The 20,853-nt window shown below is 36.4% G+C and overlaps 1 protein-coding gene across 8 annotated transcripts in view; it reads left to right on the top strand.

Moving 5' to 3' along the window:
* nbeaa (neurobeachin a) overlaps window positions 1–19,726 on the top strand; it is a 162,573-nt gene extending 142,847 nt beyond the window's left edge. For 6 of the 8 annotated variants that reach the window (XM_051120763.1, XM_051120759.1, XM_051120764.1 and 3 more), the window contains 24 exons: window positions 3,244–3,305; window positions 4,652–4,716; window positions 4,873–4,981; window positions 5,088–5,254; window positions 5,339–5,463; window positions 5,707–5,853; window positions 6,812–6,948; window positions 8,268–8,385; window positions 8,468–8,570; window positions 8,718–8,833; window positions 8,982–9,094; window positions 10,854–10,994; window positions 11,088–11,207; window positions 11,298–11,450; window positions 11,712–11,879; window positions 13,802–13,891; window positions 15,357–15,549; window positions 15,646–15,717; window positions 16,177–16,332; window positions 16,454–16,624; window positions 17,900–18,001; window positions 19,021–19,217; window positions 19,304–19,455; window positions 19,540–19,726. In XM_051120763.1, the coding sequence (XP_050976720.1) occupies window positions 3,244–3,305; window positions 4,652–4,716; window positions 4,873–4,981; window positions 5,088–5,254; window positions 5,339–5,463; window positions 5,707–5,853; window positions 6,812–6,948; window positions 8,268–8,385; window positions 8,468–8,570; window positions 8,718–8,833; window positions 8,982–9,094; window positions 10,854–10,994; window positions 11,088–11,207; window positions 11,298–11,450; window positions 11,712–11,879; window positions 13,802–13,891; window positions 15,357–15,549; window positions 15,646–15,717; window positions 16,177–16,332; window positions 16,454–16,624; window positions 17,900–18,001; window positions 19,021–19,217; window positions 19,304–19,455; window positions 19,540–19,630 (3,068 nt within the window). In that variant the 3' untranslated portion in view covers window positions 19,631–19,726. Of the gene's footprint in view, window positions 1–3,243; window positions 3,306–4,651; window positions 4,717–4,872; window positions 4,982–5,087; window positions 5,464–5,706; window positions 5,854–6,075; window positions 6,109–6,811; window positions 6,949–8,267; window positions 8,386–8,467; window positions 8,571–8,717; window positions 8,834–8,981; window positions 9,095–10,853; window positions 10,995–11,087; window positions 11,208–11,297; window positions 11,451–11,711; window positions 11,880–13,801; window positions 13,892–15,356; window positions 15,550–15,645; window positions 15,718–16,176; window positions 16,333–16,453; window positions 16,625–17,899; window positions 18,002–19,020; window positions 19,218–19,303; window positions 19,456–19,539 lie in introns of all 8 variants that reach the window. The other 2 variants (XM_051120765.1, XM_051120760.1) reach the window with 2 other exon arrangements.
* Window positions 19,727–20,853: the final 1,127 nt, after the last annotated feature.

The following is a 20,853-nucleotide window of genomic DNA, read 5'->3' as shown; positions in this document are numbered from 1 at the left end:
GTAAAGAAATTATGTGTTTTGAGGAAAACATTTCAGCATTTTTCTTCATATAATGGACTGCTGTGGTGCCCTGATCTTGAACTTCCAAAATGCAGTTTAAATGTGGCTTCAAATGATCCCAAATGCAGTTGTAAACAATCCCAGCCGAGGAAGAAGGATCTCATCTAGCGAAACGATTGGTAATTGTCATTATTCTCAGATGCTCGTCTTGCCTTGCTCTCGTTGAACTGTGTATTCTGGCTCAAGACAGTTAGGGTATGTCGAAAAACTCCAGTCGTATTTTCTCCCTCAATTTCAGAAATCATTTTAAAATCATCCTACATCACTACATTGCTGCCAGTCTTGGCAAAGTAAACATGCAAAGATCAAACACCCTTAACAAAAAAGGTAAAACAGCGATATAGGGCGATTTTAAAGTTGAGGGAGAACATGAGATGGGAGCTTTTTTCGACATACCCTAACTGTCATGAACCGGAAAACAACAGTCCAGGCAGAGTAAAACAAGACGAGCGTTTGACATTGAAAAGTATATAAATTGTATTATTTTTTTATAAAAATAACCGATTGTTTCGCTAGATAAGACCCTTCTTTCTTGACTGGGATCGTTTGAAGCCTCATTTAAACTGCATTTTGGAAGTTCAAAATCTGGACACCATAGCAGTCCATTATATGGAGAAAAATGCTGACATTTTTTCCTCAAAAACCACAATTTCTTTACGACTGAAGAAATAAAAACATAAACATCTTGGATGACAAGGGAGTGAGTACATGATATGTGAATCTTTGTTTTGGAAGTGGACTTCTCCTTTAAGTATTTAAATCTTAGGCTGATTTTAACTAAACCCATAAATTTATGATCAGAAAATATTCCTGTGTCCCCCTCTCTCATAGCTACAAGGTGTCAGTAGTAGTAGGTCTCACTATTTTGCGGTACCTTTTTTTTTTAAATTCTGAAAAATCTGTGTAACTTTAAGGAACGTCACTACCAAACATTTTTTTTTCTGCAAATAAACACACTTTTTTGGGAGCTATTCCATAACATTCAGTTTTTATATGTGTACCACTGTTCAGAACTGTGCTAGCTAACCATGTGCTCATTAGCATCTTTGAGCTAGGTTGAAAAGTAACTAAAATTGTCACTACCGCAACAGTCATGACTAAAACATTTGGTGGCGTTTCGGTAGTGACATCTTTGCTTTTTGTGTGTTATCCTATAGAACTGTCACTACTGAAACAGTCACTTCCGAAACGTCATCATTGTTTCGGTAGTGACAAAAGGGAACACATAATCCTCATATTTGGGGGAAATAAACAAAATTTTAGTACGGTAATGCTTTTTTTTATTAGTATTTTAGTATGTTTTAGTAGTTTGTTAGAATGTGGGTTAAAATTCTGTAATGTGATCTGGTCGCTACCAAAGCATTACTGTCACTACCGAAAATGTGCAGTCACTACCGAAACATGGGATGTTTTGTCAAAGTATATTGAATTATCAACTAAGTTGTTATGATAGTTCAGTGTTCAATGTATATTCAAACTAATGAATCCTTAAGTTTAAAATCAGTATGATCAACTTTTACAAAGAAAAATTGTAATTTCAAAATACAACAAATCTCATAAATTACATTTGAAATATTGTTAAAAATGTCATTGTTATTGATTTACCTCTAAAAAAAAACCATTATTAAAATAGCAAAAAAAAATCTAGATGTAAGCAAAATCTTAATAGGTCAATATAATCCTTCTAATTAAATGGTTATTACTGTGTTTCAGTAGTGACAAATTTGGAGAGAGGACAAATATTTCAAAACTTTCTGAAAATACAATATGAGAATTAACTGCACAATTACTAGAAATGTATATCTATTATAAATGTATATCTAGATATTATACAATTTGCATACATACAAATTTTTTGGAAGAAGACACATTTTTATCAAGTCGTTTCCAACTCTTTGGACCAATTCTGTAGAATGACCCATATTTCTAGCTAATATTTTCATTGCATATTGAATTAAGATCTGCATTAATAACTTAAATGTAAGAGACATATAAGAATAAAATTTAGAGATATATTTGCTAAATAGTTATGCATCTTGTTTTGCTGTGCATTTTCTTGTGATTTTTCAGAATTAATATTTTCACTTGTCTCACAACAAACACAAATGCTTGATTTGAAATACGTCTAAATAATGAAAATGTAATAAATAAATAATAACAATAAATAAACTTGCTCACACTGGGCCCGGCCTATCAGGCGATCTTTATTGTTGAGTCCTGAGAGGGCATCCTCTCTTCATTTCATTTGAAATCAAAGGAAACCTAAATCTGAAGATCCAGATCTAGAGTGAATCACTTTTGCTTCTTGTTCCACCACTGTCTTTTGTCTCCTTATATTTCCTTCCTCTCTTCTCCACCCTCGTTATTGAATCCCCTCCCTCCCCTCCCTGTTGTCCTGTCAGGCTTTAATGTCTGTGCTCTCACCTTGTCTTGACCTCTTCACAGTTTAATGTTTGTCTGTTTTTGTTGTTTAATTAAAGCAAAACTGTATGTGAACTGTATTAGAACTGTACTAGAAAATAGATCAGATGTTTCGCTTTAAAGTTTGAGCCAGTAAAGTAATTGTTACACACATGTACAGTGGGATCCAATACTTAGAAAACTTAGAAAATTAAAGGGGACATCGGATGCAAAATTCACTTTTACGCAGTGTTGGCATATAATGTGTTTTAGCAGTGGACACAGCCACCCTACAATAATAAAAATGTGTAAAAAAACAATGTTTTTGTATGTGGATGTAAAAGTTAAGAGTTTTAATTTTCTCCCGACATCAGAGCTGCAGGACATAGATTAGTTTTGTTTTTGATGGTAACGTGCCATAAATACACAAAAAACGGAAGCGAGGGGTGGAGTGAGCAGTAGCTCATTATTATTTAAAGAGACATGCACCAAAATGGGTTGCTGTAAACAGAGGTATTTGACAAGGTAAAAAAGTATTGTTTTATATGACCATTGAGGAATTTCAACCAAAGTATGTCACAGACATTTTATGAACGCCCTAAAGAATCATACCAACTTGTGAAAAATGGGCATGTGATGTCCCCTTTAAAACCAGGAAAGTTCATATTTAAGATTTAGAAAATTTTACTAGTGTTGTCACTCTTTTGGAACCCACTGAGATTTATTTTCATCTCTTAGACCTACGCATGCTAAAATCTGTTTTCTGTCAATGCACTGCTACAGGCTTAGTTTGTATGAAGTCCAGCACATCGGTTGTGGAGCTTGTGATGCTCCTGTGCTCACAGGTGAGATTTCTTTCTTTATTCTTGAATAATTGGATTTGAATAATTCATTTTGTAATTAGGTTGTAGTATGTTCTATCATCACACAAGTTACATTCATATTTCAGGCTTCATAAACCCCAAATAAACGTTGAAACTGCATTTAAACAGCTTAAAATCTGTTTGCAATGTGGCAACATTTCATCAATCTTCTGAGTTCTTTTGAAGCTTTGTGCTTGACCTAAACAGGATCCGGTTTCAGACCCACCCTACATTTCACTGAGTATCACTGCATACTTTTGAATTAGATTCTTTAGCTTACCTTTATATTCATGCATATAGCAGACACTTTTATCCAGAGCGAAATACATTTATGTTTTATCAGTTCATGCATTCAGAGGGAGTCGAACCCAAGACCTTTGATAGTACCATGCTCAACTGTCTGAGCTACAGTAATGCAGCTTTAAGCTTCCCATAAAGCCTCTAAAATTTGCATTCACATTTGACAAGTATTCCTGTTGTTTTTCGCAGTCTTTATGCGGAATTGATTAATCAACAGTGTCTAAAATTTAGTGTTCAGAGGTGAAGAATTTTCACTTACCTTCTAGACACACTGAAAATCCATCACTGTGCTCCATAATATACTTTGCTTTCAATCCGCATGAGGAGAAACGCACTTTTCTTACTACTAATCAAACATTTCAAAGCAAAATTATCATACAGATTTATCTGAATGTCAGTATCTTATACTGGGAACCCCACTGAACCTCTTTGAACTCTTCTGAATGATCAAGATTTCAGTCTACAGCATCTCAGCAGGCTTCCTCTGCCTTCAAAGTTGGAGTCAGTGTTAGAAGCTATGGGGTGCAGCAGTAGCCCATCCAGTGTTTGATGCCTTCTCGTCCTTTTTTTCCCCTCCCTCCTCAATTTCCCGTCATCGCTCCATCAGCACATATAGTATTACTGAAGCTTCAGGCCTTCCATTAGTGGCTCAGGGGACGAAACCGTACCCTAAATATTGATTGGCAGGAAGTAGAAGGTAATGGGAGCTGCCTGTGATGTGTCCTTGTAGAAGCATCTGCAATGGATGCTAAGTGCATTCTGCCTCTATTTCTCAGTAATCACTCTCGCTTGTGTGGCAAAGAGCCAATCAGAAAAGATCATCAGTGCGTCTTTTCAGCAACCACATCAGGCGCCTAAATCATCCGCGCTAAAAAAGACACAAATGTTGTTTTTATCATAAAAATATGCATAAACCAATAAAGTTTTAGCATTTTACACTTGTTTTTTATGTTTTACAATAGGTTTGTTAATGCATTGACCTTTGGGCCATTTAAAATGTTCATAATGATTGTTTTGTGTGTTTTCAGGAGTGGCAGAACTCTATACAAAAGAACGCAGGACTTGCATTCATTGAACTTATTAATGAGGGGAGGTATGTGACATTCTCATTAAAGTTTCTTCTTGGCTGGCATCGTTTATGTTAAAATTTTCAAAGTCGTATGTACAATGTACACATTCAGTATGTTGAAAGGAGTCAAGTAGTCATTTTACATTTATGCTGTTACGTTTCACTGTGTTTTTGTTTCAGGCTTCTGTGTCATGCCATGAAGGATCACATTGTCCGTGTCGCCAATGAGGCCGAGTTCATCCTCAACAGGCAGAGAGCAGAAGATGTGCACAAACATGCTGAGTTTGAGGTCAGTCAGTCTGTGTGGATCACTGTGTCGTGGGTTCACGGGTTAATTGCTTATCATACGTAAGGTATGATGTGAAAATCATGTCCTTTGCTCTTTCTTTTCATAGTCTAACTGTGCCCAGTACGCTGCAGACAGGAGGGAAGAGGAAAAGATGTGTGATCACCTCATCAGTGCCGCAAAGCACAGAGATCACGTGACCGCAAACCAGCTGAAACAGAAGATCCTCAACATTTTGACCAATAAGCACGGAGCTTGGGGAACCATGTCACAGAGGTTCACAGTCTCACTATTTATTGCTACTAGAATTCAGTTTCTTGTTTTCTGGCCATTCATCACCTTCTTTCTTTCCCACCTCAGTCAGCTGCATGATTTCTGGCGTTTGGACTACTGGGAGGATGACTTGCGTAGGAGGCGGAGATTCGTACGCAATGCCTTTGGCTCCACCCACTCGGATGTAGCTCTCAAATCTCTTGAGGAATACGGTTAGCCACAGCACATCCATACCACCTCAATCTAATTTACAGTGCCCAAATACAGTTGATGTCAAAAGTTTACATACACCTTGCAGAATCTGTAAAATGTTAAAGAAGTCCACTTCCAAACAAAAATTGACAGATAATGTACTCACCCCTTGTCATCCAAGATGTTCATGTCTTTCTTTCTTCAGCCGTAAAGAAATGAGTAATGATTTTTATTTGTTTATTTATTTTTGTGTGTGTGGGCAGGCCCTGAGGAAGAAGAAGGCATGAAATCAAAGAAGTCGTTCCGTAGTCATTCGGTGGTCAATCAGAACCCTGAGACAGAGCTGATGCTGGAAGGAGATGATGACGCCGTCAGTCTGCTGCAGGAGAAAGAGATCGACAACCTTGCAGGTATTCAGCATCTCTGCAGCACTCAGAAGGCTATTATTCACGAGCAGCCTCCTCAAATCCCATTGTAAGGCTGCCATGGCACTATTAAACAAATTAGTCTTAAATGCCAGCCTGCACCAACAGCGCCACTCCTAGCTGCTTATGTAGAAACCATTAGCGTGGTGATTCTTTGATGTATTGTTGATGCATGTGCTAATGTATGCAACTGTACTTTATTCCCAGTGGCTTTTCGTCCGAGGGTATTTATCTCAAGAGGCAAGTTTGGTCCTTCAGTAAACAAGTATGCTAATTAGCGGTTTAAGCCCAGAACAAGCTCCAGCCCTTCTGCCTTTTGATGCAAATCTCAACTGAATCGGCACAAGAGTGTGATTATGAGCTTAAGTGCTACATCTGATTTTGACATTGAATGTCTGAATCACTAAATTAACTAATTAACGCTTATCAAAATAGCCACTTATTCATTACCCTAATGAGTCGCTGACTGTATTTAACACATTGTGGCTATTTAATCATTATTTAATTAAACTAATTAGCTTATTTCCTCAGAATTTTTTTTTTTTTCCAAAATACTTTCTTAGTCAAAGAGGTGTATGTCTATTCATCTCAATGTGGTTTGAAATCTGATGTCTTTGATCATATGATTATGTTTTTAGTTTTCAGTCACCTGAGCTATAAATGTCTTGGAAAAATAACATCCTAATGACAGAAATCAGCTAATGGCACTACTAAAATAATCATTTTTAAGGGTTGTTAATGGTGAAAGATGCTTTTTAGAACTGGATGATGTACATTTTAGACATATTAAATGTTACATTGTCAAAAAGGTTATTTAAATCTCCAGAACTACTCTTAAAATCCCAATTTATTAGTAAATCTAACCACAATCACTGTTTTCACTAATCCAGGACTCAGGACTTTTCAGTGGAAGTTTCTCATTCTGTGACGTGGTTTCTTTCAGGTCCGGTGGTTTTGAGCACGCCGGCCCAGCTCGTTGCTCCTGTGATTGTAGCTAGAGGAACATTGTCGATCACCACAACTGAGATCTATTTCGAAGTGGACGAGGATGATCCAACTTTCAAGAAGATTGATTCGAAGGTACTGTATGTGCCACTGATAATACCCTAGGAGTTATAACATCTGTTTTATCTTTTATTAAACAGAATTTTATCAGTTGGTTTGAATATAATCCAGTTACAATTTCAGGATCATGAGGAGTTCTTTGAGTTCATAGGGAGGAGTTCTTAGGGTTGTTAAATGATTAACCAAAAAAGTTTGTATACATGTGTTTATACATGTTTGTTTGTACAGTTTAGCACAAAAGTTTACATGCGCCTTACAGAATCTCCAAAATGTTAATTATTTTACCAAACTAAGGATCATACAAAATACATGTTGTTTTTTTAGTACTGACCGAATAAGATATATAACATAAAAGATGTTTACATATTGCCTACAAGAGAAAATAATAGTTGAATTTATAAAAAATGACCCTGTTCAAAAGTTTACATACACTTGATTCCTAATACTGTGTTGGTACCTGTGTTGTTGTCCTGAACAGTTAAACTGCCCGCTGTTCTTCAGAAAAATCCTTCAGGTCCCACAAATTCTTTGTTTTTTCATCATTTTTGTGTATTTGAACACTTTCCAACAATGACTGTATGATTTTGAGATCCATCTTTTTACATTGAGGACAACTGAGGGACTCATATGCAACTGTTACAGAAGGGTCAAATGCTCGCTGATGCTTCAGAAGGAAACACGATTTATTAAGAGCCTGGGGGTGAAAACTTTTGAACTTGAAGATCAGGGTAAATTTAACTTATTTGGTCTTCTGTGAAACATATAAGTATCTTCTGTAGCTTCTAAAGGGCAGTACTAAATGAAAAAAAAGATGATATTTAGGCAAAATAACAAAAAAGTACACATCTTCATTCTGTTCGAAAGTTTTCACCCCTGGCTCTTACTGCATCGTGTTTCCTTCTGGAGCATCAGTGAGTGTTTGAACCTTCTGTAATAGTTGCATATGAGTCCCTCAGTTGTCCTCAGTGTGAAAAGATCTCAAAATTATAAAGTCATTGTTGGAAAGGGTTCAAAGAATTTGTGGGACCTAAAGGATTTTTCTGCAGAACAGCAGGCATTTTAACAAACAAGGGACTCATGAACAACTATCATTAAACTAAAAAACACACTCTCTTGTTTCGGTAAAATAATTGGCATTTGCGGTTTCTGCAAGGTGTATGTAAACTTTTGACCTCAACTGTATAAACAATATACACACACAGTACACACACATATATTATGTAAATACAAACTTTTATTTTGGATGCATTTAATCGCAAAAAATCATTTGACAGCCCTTTGCTAACTACAATTCCTCTGATTGTATTTAAATGCTTTGCTTGTGTGTTTGTCAGGTGTTGGCATACACTGAGGGTCTTCATGGGAAATGGATGTTCAGTGAGATCAGAGCAGTTTTTTCCAGACGCTACCTGCTCCAAAACACTGGATTAGAGGTCTTCATGGCCAACAGGAGTAAGACGCCAACATGCCAAACAACAATGTCGAAATGTTTAATTCAAGGTTTTTAACGACTATATCATTATCATCTCCACAGCATCCGTCATGTTCAACTTCCCGGATCAGGCCACAGTAAAGAAGGTAGTGTACAGTTTACCTCGGGTTGGCGTTGGCACCAGCTATGGCCTCCCTCAGGCAAGGTAAGGACTTTGGTGTTGGCTTTTTAATATTGAAACTGGTTCTGTGATATGAGATCAGTTTAGGAGCAGTTCTTATGTGACTAAACATTTAACTGGTAATTGACAGTAAATGTTATTTGTCATCTTATTTTGCTGTTCCTCTCATAGACGGATCTCTTTGGCAACACCAAGGCAGCTCTTTAAGTCTTCTAATATGACACAGAGATGGCAGCGGAGGGAGATTTCAAATTTTGAGTACCTCATGTTCCTCAACACGATTGCAGGTGATATTGTGCACCTTTTTCTGGACAAATAAGTTTCCTTTGATTGCAACTAACAGTTTCATTACTACAAGTGATGTAATAAATCACATAGTGAGATATGGAAGTTACATGCTCACACACAACATTGTCGGTTGATATTTGTTTGCAGGGAGGACCTACAATGATCTGAACCAGTATCCTGTCTTCCCTTGGGTCCTGACTAACTATGAGTCAGAAGACCTGGATCTAACCTTGCCTGGGAATTTCCGGGATCTCTCAAAGGTATGCCACTCCTTAAAGTCTTTTACCATAATTCATTTGGAGCTACAAAAATCATTCAGAGTTTAGTTGGAATTATAGCTTTTGTTTTTTAAATGCCAGTTTTTGAATTTAAGATTTTCAGTGTGGTCTCAGATTTTTGGACCCCACACTTTGTTTTTGTAATTTAAATGTAAATGTACTAAAATGTTAAATGAAAACCTATACACTACTCTTCAAAAGTTTAGTTAATTTAGTTTTTAAATGTATTTGAAAAGTCTTTTATGCTCACCAGGGCAGCCTTGATTTGCATTTAAATCAGTAATATTGTGAAATATTATTAAAATGTAAAACAACTTTTTTCTATTTTAATATATTTTAAAATGGTATTTATTCCTGTGATTTATAAGCTGAATTTTCAGCAGCCATTACTCCAGACTGATTTACCATATACTGCCATTCAAAAGTTTGGGATCAGTAAGATATTTTTTTTGAAGAAGTCTCATCAAAGTTCCCAAAGAGGAACATTTTCCTTTTTTTGACAGTAGAGTGGAGGTGAGACAGGAAGTGGGTGAGAGAGATGGGGGGGACCGGGAAAGGTCCACGAGGTGGGATTCGTACTCGGGACACCCAAGGCACAACTGCACCATATGCCGGCGCACTGCCCACAAGGCCATTGGCACTAACAAAGTTCCATTTATTTGATCAAAAATACAGAAAAAAGGAAATATTATGAAATATTATTGCAATTTAAAATACTAGTATTAATATATTTCAAAATATAGTTTATTTCTGTGATACAAAGCTGAATTTTCATCAGCCATTACTCAATTCCTCAGTGTCACATGATCCTTCAGTAATCATTCTAATATGCTGATTTATTATCAATGCTGGAAACAGTTGTGCTGCTTAATATTTTTTTTGGAAGCTGTGATACTTTTTTGGATTGTTTGATTATTAAAAATCTGAAAAGAACAGCATTTATTCAAAATATAAATCTTATAAAACAATGTGTTTGCTATCACTTTTTATCCATTTAACACATCTAAACTTTAAATGGCAGTGTATACTGTTACAAAAAAAAAATTAAATAAATGATGTTCTTTTTAACATTTTATTAATCAAAAGAATCCTGAAAAAAGTATCACGGGTTCCAAAAAAAATAAAAAAAAATAAGCAGCACAACCGTTTCCACCATTGATAATAAATCAGCATATTAGAATGATTTCTGAAGGATCATTTGACACTGAGGACTGGAGTAATGATGCTGAAAATTCAGCTTTGCATCACAGGAATAAATTCTATTTTAAAGTATGTTAAAAATAGAAAACAACAATTTTAAAGTGCAATAATATTTCACAATATTACTGTTTTTACTGTATTTTTAATCAAATAAACGCAGCCTTGATGGGCAGAAAAGACTTCTTTAAAAAAAAGCATTAAATATCTTACTGATCCCATACTTTTTAACGGCAGTGAATATATATGTATATTTTTGTTGTTGTTGTTTTGAGGAATTCAAAACAACAGCATTTATTTGAAATATAATTTTTTACATGCAAATGACATTACTGTTTTTTTTTTTTTTTTTTTTTTTTTTATAAATTTAATGTGTACTTGTTGAATAAAAGTAGTCATTTAATAATAATATTACTCAGTTTTCAGAGCCCTGAATCCAAAGCGAGCTATAGTTGTAAAAACATACATGTTTTATATTTTAGTAATTTAAGTAATAAATATAATATGTCCAATTTTTTTTCCTCCTTCCTGTTCGGTAATATAGCCAATCGGAGCCCTGAATCCAAAGCGAGCTGTTTTCTATGCCGAACGCTATGAGACGTGGGAGGATGACGGAACTCCACCCCATCATTACGCATCACTGTACTCCACTGCAGCATCCACCCTCTTCTGGCTTGTCAGGATAGTGAGTCGTCCATTTAAATTGTATTATCTCAAAATTTGAAAATCTTGAAAGTGTTTTAATATGACATTGTGTGCCACTTCCCTAATCCCACAGGAACCCTTCACCACATTTTTCTTGAATTGTAATAACAACAAGTTTGACCATCCCGATCGGACGTTTTCTGGCATCGCACGCTCTTGGCGAAGTTGCCAGAGGGATACATCTGATGTTAGGGTGAGCAAAATTTTGAGAACGACGGTGAAGCGATGCTGTAACTGATCATAATCCTGTGCTGTGACGTCAACATGTTTGTTTGTATGACAGGAGTTAATCCCTGAGTTCTACTACCTCCCTGAGATGTTCGTGAACAGCAGCGGCTACGACCTGGGGGTGAGAGAAGACAGAACAGCCGTGTGTGACGTAGAACTACCAGTCTGGGCCAAAAAACCAGAGGACTTTGTTCGCATCAACAGAATGGTGAGAGATGGAAAGATTATGTGTGTCTGTTTTAGCACTTTTGTTCGTCCACATTAGTGCATAGATTAGGATTAATAGTCCAATTCAGCCAGTGTGGCAGGAATCAAAATAAGACAAGGCCAGTGCGGATATGGAGCAGCTCTGGGTTGTAGAGAAAAGAATTCAACTTCAAACCTCACACAGCCTTTACAAGCCTAGTAATTTCTTTTTGAAGCCCTGATTGCTTCTTGTATTAACCTTGTTGTCCTCTTCCTGTGTCAGGCGCTGGAGAGTGAATTTGTGTCCTGTCAGTTGCACCAGTGGATCGATCTCATCTTTGGCTACAAGCAGAGAGGACCGGAGGCCATTAGGGCTCTCAATGTTTTTCATTACCTGTCTTACGAGGGATCCGTGAACTTGGACAGCATCACCGACCCCCAGCTTAGAGAGGTAAGACCCCTTGCCAGAGAGGTCAGTGAGTATTGATTCAACAGAGGATATCGATCTAGGACCTTGTCCTACTTGTGTGAATCAAGTTAACCTGTTTTTGATGGGTTACTATTAGACTTTGACTAATACTGTTTTTTTATAATGCTAATTTATTTTTTTTAATCAATCAAACAATTAAAGGGGACATTGGATGCAAAATTCACTTTTATATGGTGTTTGCATATAAATGTGTCTTTGCAGTGTGTGGACACATCCATGCTACAATGATAAAAATCTATTCACTCCTTTTTTTTTTTTAATCCTTTTTTCTGAACAGTATGACATCATACACTTAGGCCCCGCCTACGACCGCTTACAGACTGTCCGACTGTCCTGCATTAGCATATTTCTGCCCTCAGCCAGTTGTACGCTGTCCACCATTTTCTCCACACGTGCGCAGCTGTAGCAACATCTCATCAGCAATGCAGGTGTTCTGTATTTGGATGTAAAAGTGAACATAAGATTCATTTTCTTCCAACATCAGAGCCACTGACAAAGCAGTGGTTCAGTTTTGTTTTTGATGGTAATGCACCACCAAATACACAAAAATGGAAGAAAGGGGTGGTGTGAACAGTAGCTCATTATCATTTAAAGAGACATGCCTCGAAACGGGTAGCTGTGAACAGAGCTGTTTTTGACAAGGTATAAAATGTGTTGTTTTACACTACAATTGAGAAATGTAGACCTTTCATGAAGACCCTAAAGAATCAACCAGCTTGTGGAAAATGGCATTTGATGTCCACTTTAATACAAATTAAAGGAGAAGTCCACTTCCAGAACAAAAAATTACAGATAATGTACTCATCCCTTGTCATCCAAGATGTTTATGTCTTTCTTTCTTCAGTCATAAAGAGATTTTTTGAGGAAACATTTCAGGATTTTTCTCCATATAATGGACTGATATGGTGCCCCGATTTTTAACTTCCAAAATGCAGTTTAAATGCAGCTTCAAACGATCCCAAATGCGGTTGTAAATGATCGCAGCCAAGGAAGAAGGGTCTTATCTAGCGAAACGATCGATTATATTCATAAAAATAATAACATTTATATACTTTTTAATCTCAAACACTCATCTTGTCTTACTCTGCCTTCTGGTTCATGACAGTTAGGGTATGTCGAAAAACTCTCATGTTCTCCCTCAGCTTCAAAATTGTCCTATATCGCTGTTTTACCTTTTTTCTTAAGGGTGTTTGATCTTCTTTGCATGTTCACTTTGCATAGACTGGTTTGGTACTTCTGCAGCGATGTAGGATGATTTTGAAATCATTTTTGAAGTTGAGGGAGAAAATACGATCTGAGTTTTTCGACATACCATAACTGTCTTGAGCCAGAATACAGAGTTCAACGAGAGCAAGGCAAGACGAGCGTTTGAGATTAAAAAGTATTTAAATTGTATTATTTTTATGAAAATAACCAATCCTTTCGCTAGATAAGACTCTTCTTCCTCGGCTGGGATTGTTTACAACTGCATCTGGGATCATTTGAAGCCACATTTAAAACTGCATTTTGGAAGTTCAAAATGCTGAAATGTTTTCCTTAAAAAACATAATTTCTTTACGACTGAAGAAAGACATCTTGGATGACAAGGGGGTGAGTACATTATCTGTATATCTTTGTTCTGAAAGTGGACTTCTTTAAATATACTGGTTAAAAAAAAAACTATTGTATGATAATCTTAATTATTAGTCGTTAATGTCTCCTGTCAATATCTTTCTCTTCTCTGTCTAAAATGAGTGATTATGTTTATTTCTAAGCGCAGCATGTTGACAGCAGGGTTCTGCTTGTCTTTCCCTGTGTGTAAATGTCTGTCAGATGTGAGGCAGCTCTAGGGTCTGTCAGCTAAAAATGTAACAGCTTGTTTTGTCTCTTTGTCATCTCTTTAGTCCATGGAGGCTCAGATTCAGTCATTTGGACAGGCTCCATCACAGCTGCTAATAGAGCCTCATCCTCCGCGCAGCTCCGCCATGCACCTGGTGAGACTTTATTATATCTCTTTTATTATTTTTTTTCAAGACACCTCTTTTTATTGTGATCTATATTACATTTCTTTTATCGGTTATCTATATTAGATCTTTTTTAAATAGATTAATGTTGTCCTTTATTATTTAATACCTCTTTTATCACGATTTGTCGTTACTACCAAATTTTGTAATTTGGTCCATTTTGTGTCCTCATAAATGCAAAATGAAGGCACAAGTGACAAAATGACAGTATGGTAGTACATACAATTTTGATTTACAGATGAGGTCAAAAGTTTACACACCCCTTTGCAGAATCTGCAAAATGTTAATTATTTTACCAAAATTAAAAGAGGGATCATACAAAATGCATGCTATTTATTTAGTACTGACCTGAATAAGATATTTCACATAAAATAGTAGACACAGTCCACAAGAGAAAATAATAGCTGATCCATCAGATGATCCATCTTTTTACATTAAGGACAACTGAGGGACTCATACGCATCTATTACAGTAGGTTTAAACGCTCACTGATGCTCCAGAAGGAAAAACCATGCATTAAGTGAAAACTTTTGAACAGAATCAAGATGTGTACTTTTTTTATTTTTTTGGCCTAAATATCATATTTTTTCATTTAGTACTGCCCTTCAGAGACCACAGAAGATAGTTGCAAGTTTCCCAGAAGAATATCAGTTGAATTTTCCCTGACCTTCAAATTCAAAAAGTTTTCACCCCTAGCTTAATGCATGTTTTTTCCTTCAGGAGCATCAGTGAGCATTTGAATCTTCTGTAATAGTTGCATACGAGTCCCTCGGTATGAAAAAATGTCATTGTTGGAAAGAGTTCAAATACACAAAAAGCTGAAAAACCGAAGAATTTGTGGGACGTGAAGGATTTTTCTAAAGAACAGCAGGCAGTTTAACTGTTCAGGACAAAAAGGGGGATTCAGGGGGATTCAGGGGGATGATGTAAACTTTTGACAGGGTTATTTTTACTATGTACTATTTTAAACTATTGTTTTCTCTTGTGGACTATATGTAAACATCCTTTATGTGAAATATCTTATTCAGGTCAGTACTAAAACAATAACATGCATTTTATATGATCCCTCTTATTATGGTAAAATAATGAACATTTTGCAGATTCTGAAAGGGGGGCATAAACTTTTGACATCAACTGTACATGCAATAGATTAGTGATTGATTGCATCACACCTGGTTCAGACATTGATTTATACCTAGCAAGGCTGTCTAGGGTTGGATGTTACACATGACCCAACCTCCCCCTTCCTGACAGTCCAAAACTGTTCCTAAACTATAGCCTTACCCAGAATCCCACCCTGTGATTTTTCACCCCGTTTGCTCCATTGTAATTTACCTTTCTAATTCCCTGTCCCTTCCTTTCTCCTTTTCTTCCCTGTTTTTCCTCTAATTCCTTCCTCTTCCTCCTCCTCCTCTTTCTCTCTTCTGCTCATCAGTGTTTCCTTCCCCAGAGTCCTCTGATGTTCAAGGACCAGATGCAGCAAGATGTAATCATGGTGCTAAAATTCCCCTCCAACTCTCCCGTCACACACGTGGCGGCCAACACGTTGCCTCACCTCAGCATTCCCGCTGCGGTTACGGTCACATGCAGCCGGCTGTTCGCTGTCAACCGTTGGCACAACACAGTCGGTGAGTATGACTTTCTTACAACTTTCTTAGACATAACAGTTTTTAAACCACCTTTTTAAATGTTTATTTACAATATTAGCAATATGTTTTGTTTAGGTCTCAGGGGTGCTCCAGGATACTCATTAGAACAGGCTCATCACCTTCCTATTGAGATGGACTCCCTGATTGGTGAGTTCCTCAGATCATGTGACCATGTCTTTAGCCGTCCATGTCACGTCACTGGAGGCAGGCCTGAAATTCCTTCAGATATTTCCTCCCAGATAGTTCATCCAAAAATATAAATTCTGTCATGATTTACTCCCACTCATGTACAAACCAATGTCTTTCATCACAAAAGAAGATATTTTGACTAATGTTGGTAACCAAACAACTTCGGTGCTCATTGACTTCCATTGTATTAAATGAAAGTCAATGGGAACTGAAACTCTTTAGTTACCAACTTTGTTCAAAATATCTTTTTATGTTCTGCAGAAAAAAGAACTGCACACAGATTTGGTAAACTATAAGATAATTTTTACTTTTGTGTGGACTATCCTTTTCAAAGACTGATTAAGCTTGTTTGTCTTCAGACTCAAATTGGATATTTTTTTCAATTGTTTACACCTGGTCTGTGTTTTCTTTTCCCAGCCAATAACTCTGGCATTAGTAAAAGGCAGATCACAGATTTGGTGGATCAAAGCATTCAGATCAACACGCACTGCTTTGTGGTGACAGCTGACAACCGCTACATCCTGGCGTGTGGTTTCTGGGACAAGAGTTTCCGTGTTTACTCCACTGAGACAGGTGCTTGTGTCTTTTGTGATTTTATGCCATTTGTATGGCAACTTGTAGATATAAAAGACTTTCACTCTTTATTACAAATAAGATATGTGCACATGCACTCATCTGCTTACTCTTGATTTAGGGAAACTCACTCAGATCGTGTTTGGTCACTGGGATGTGGTGACCTGTCTTGCACGGTCCGAGTCCTACATTGGAGGCGATTGCTACATTGTCTCTGGCTCACGAGATGCAACCCTTCTTCTGTGGTACTGGAGCGGACGACACCACATCATCGGAGACAATCCCAACAACAGTGAGTACAATGTTTTTAAACCGTATGATCTAGTGCATAAGAGTATTGCTTTCATTTACATAATTGCATTCTCAACAAGGCCGCATACATTTATTCCAAAACACAGTACAACAGTAATATTGTTAAATATTCTTCCAATTTAAAATAGTTCTATTTATGATATTGTTTTAAATGTAATTTATTCCTGTGATGGCAAAGCTGAATTTTCAGCAGCATTACTCAATGCTTCAATGCCACATGATCTTTCAGCTGTCAGATTAATATCAATATCGGAAACAGTTGTATTAGGGATAGTTCACCAAAAAATGAAAATTACCCCAGATGAATACAATCAAAGTTTATTAAAAAAAAAAAAAAAAAGTCCTGGCTCTTCCAAGCTCTTTAATGGCAGTGAATGGCTGTTGAGATTTTGAAGCCCAATAAAGTGCATGCATCCATCATAAAAAGTGCTCCACACAGGCACATAAATGCCTTCTGAAGCAATCGTTGTGTTTATATAAGAAAAATATCCATATTTACAACTTTATATATGTAATCTCTAGCTTTCGTTATCTTTTTTTTTGAAATGTAACTGATTGTATTCGTCTGAAAAAAGAAATACATATGTATGTATATATATATGCATATGTATGTATGTTATATATATATATATATATGTATATGTATATATATATATATATATATGTACACAAGTATGTGTCTATATATATACATACATTATAATAATATATATATACACATACATATATACACACACACACGTATATATGTATGTGTACATATATATATATATATATATATATAAAATATGTATGTGTGTGTGTGTATATATATATATATATATATATGTGTGTGTGTGTGTATATATATGTATGCATGTATATGTGTATATATGTGTGTATATATATTTATATATGTATACATGACATAAGAATGGCATTAGGAAGATATAGATATATATATATATATATATATATATATATATATATATATATATATATATATATATATATATCTTCCTAATGCAATTCTTACGTCACATACATTGGACATATTTTAATAATGATATCACACTTAGAGAAAAATGGTCTCTGAAATTCTTTCTGGACATATTCAATTCATTTTTTTTATTGCCTGCCTACCTAACTTTATCTAACATATCTTCATTTTTTTTACTTCTGTGTGGTAATGAGTTTTTAATTATGTGGCATAACATAAATAAATAACTAATGATATTTGTAGGATTCCATAAGCTGATCTTCTGTTGTATTGTAGGTGATTATCCAGCACCTAGAGCAGTTCTGACAGGCCATGACCATGAGGTGGTGTGTGTGTCAGTGTGTGCTGAACTGGGACTTGTCATCAGTGGGGCCAAAGGTCAGTCTGAGAGGAATCTGAATATTAGCATTTCAGAAATAAACTCTTTTCATATTAGTATTGGTTTCCATGAGAGCTTATAGAACTTGTATATAAACCCGTTACAGATAAGGAATTAATATGGAAGCCCGTTTCCGCCACGAAATCGAAAAAAAAAAATGGTAGTTGCAACTTTTTGTCACAATTCTGACTTTTTTTGTCAAAATTGTGAGATATAAACTCACAATTGCGAGTTACAAAGTGAGAATTGTGAAACAAACATGCAATTATAATATCTCACAATTCTGAGAAAGGAGAGTAAATTGCATCAAAAAAGTCAGAATTACGATATAAACTCCCATTTGCTAGGAAAAAAAATCTGAATTGCGTGAAAAAAAAAGTCAGAATTGCAAGAAACTCGCATTTCCTAAAAAGTCTGAATTGCGTTATACAAACTCGCATTTGCTAGAAGTGTCAGAATTCTGTAAAAAAAAAAAAAAAATCAGAATTGCGAGATACAAACTCGCACTTGCTAAAAAAAAAAATCTGAATTGCACAAAAACAGTCAAAATAGCGAGATACAAATTCACAATTGTGAAAAAGAAAGTCAGAATTAAACTCGATATAAAGAAATAAACTTGCATTTGCTAGAAAAAAAGTCAGAATTGTGAAATGTAAACAATTGTGAGAAACAATATCAGAAATGCAAGATACAAATTTACATTTGCTAGGAAAAAAAACAATTGCAAGTTATCTATTATTCTGATTATTATTCTTTCTTACAATTGAGTTTTAAGCACATAATTCTGAGGAAAAAAAATAATTGAGATAAAAAGTTGCAACTTTATAACTTGCAATTGGGAGTTTATTTCTCACAATTCTGAGAATTAGAATTGTGACATAAAAAGTCACAATAGCCGTTATTTATTTACTTTTTCAGTGGCGGAAACGGGCCTCCATAAATGAAATGTCTTAAAGATGTTTATTTTAAAAATTGTGAATATTATTTTTTTCTCCCTTATTTATTTTTTTTTTTACAGAGGGACCTTGTTTGGTGCACACCATCACAGGAGATTTACTGCGGGCCCTGGAGGGCCCTGAGAACTGTCTCCGGCCCCGTCTGATCTCTGTGTCCAGTGAGGGCCACTGTATCATCTACTATGAGAGAGGACACTTCTGTAACTTCAGCATTAATGGCAAACTCCTGGCACAGATGGAGATCAATGACTCAACACGTGTAAGCGGAGAAATGCATGTTAGAACAGAAATAAATACACAATCTAAAACGGTCTCTGTATTTAATCTTACTTTGTTTCCCCCCAGGCCATTCTCTTGAGCAGCGACGGTCAAAACCTGGTAACAGGAGGTGATAACGGTGTTGTTGAAGTCTGGCAGGCCTGTGATTTTAAGCAGCTGTATATTTACCCCGGCTGTGATGCAGGAATCAGGGCTATGGACTTATCCCATGACCAGAGGTGTGCACACCTGACCTAAAACGAAGAATATACATATACACTGAACACTAATTTTAACAATATATTTTTTCTATATACTTGCAGGACTTTGATCACTGGGATGGCGTCAGGCAGCATTGTGGCGTTTAACATTGATTTCAATCGATGGCACTACGAACATCAGAACAGATACTGAGACAGAACAAAGAGAGACAGAGACAGGAGAGAGAGGGACCTTGTTTAGGGCCCACAGTTGAAGCAGTGGGAAAGGTGGAGTTGATTTCCTGCTTGACAGATGATGGTGTCCCTCTAAGTTCAGGGTGGTGTTAAACCCGGATGAAAACACAAGACATATCGCTAATGTTACTTAGACCTTTAGGGTTGTCCTTCACTCCCCACATACTATGATGAGCTGCCTAATGTCCTTTTGTCTGCCAAGATCATCGTACAAGATCGAAGCCAGGAGGACAGCGGGACTGGATGGACTGTACCGCAGTTCCCAGCAGAAGAGGCTTAGAGATAAACCACCAACAAAACCGAATTTTTTTTTTTTTTTTTTTTTTTTTTTTTGGGAGGGTTGAGGGGTTGAGGGAGGGAGGGGTTGAGGGAGGGAGGGAGGGAGGGAGGGAGGGAGGGAGGGAGGGAGGGAAGGTTTCTAGGGTGGGATTAAGACGGAGCGGTGAACTTAGGCTTTGTAAATACAAACTGCAACTGCGCAGTTCTTCACTACAAGGGGATAAAAATCATACTTCCCGCTCGCTCTCCATTACGGAAGATCCCATAATCCTTTAATTTATTAATGACTTGCTGTAAGATATTGTGTAGTTCCAACGAAATGATGATGATGATTTGGATGATTATAGATGAAGGCCTGCCGATTCACAGGGAGGAAGTGAACTGCTCAGACAGGAAACAAGCTTCTCTTTCCTCTTTGTATATTTGGTAATCGTTTTGTCATATATGTAAATATTGTGATGGTTAGGAAAGCCAGGCATGTAAGCGGGCCATAAAAAAAAAGAATAAAGAGGAGAAAAAAAGCAACAAAGAGAAAAAGAAACCCTCCCTCACTCACACGTTTCATTATTTATGAAAAAGAAAAAACAAACAATTATTAATGTTGACGTTTTTGTATCAGACACATTGCACCGGTAACATCCCATAATTTATCAGCGTATAAGGATTTTTCTTTTTCTTTGGTCTCCACATTTTAGACCCATTCTCCATTGTATAATTTGTGCATTGATGTTTGTTGTATTTAAATAATTAATATTATAATCATATGTGATGATTACGTTGTACAACCACAGCCACAGTAAGCAATATCCTTGTAGCCGAGAGTGACTGCAGTGACGTGGATTGAAATCCGCATACATTGAGACATTTTTTTCATCCCCCTCTTTAAAAAGTTTCAGAGGAAAG

Source organism: Labeo rohita, chromosome 10 (genome assembly GCF_022985175.1).
Source record: "Labeo rohita strain BAU-BD-2019 chromosome 10, IGBB_LRoh.1.0, whole genome shotgun sequence".
Lineage (NCBI taxonomy): Eukaryota > Metazoa > Chordata > Actinopteri > Cypriniformes > Cyprinidae > Labeo > Labeo rohita.
This window is presented reverse-complemented; position numbering and strand designations above follow the sequence as displayed.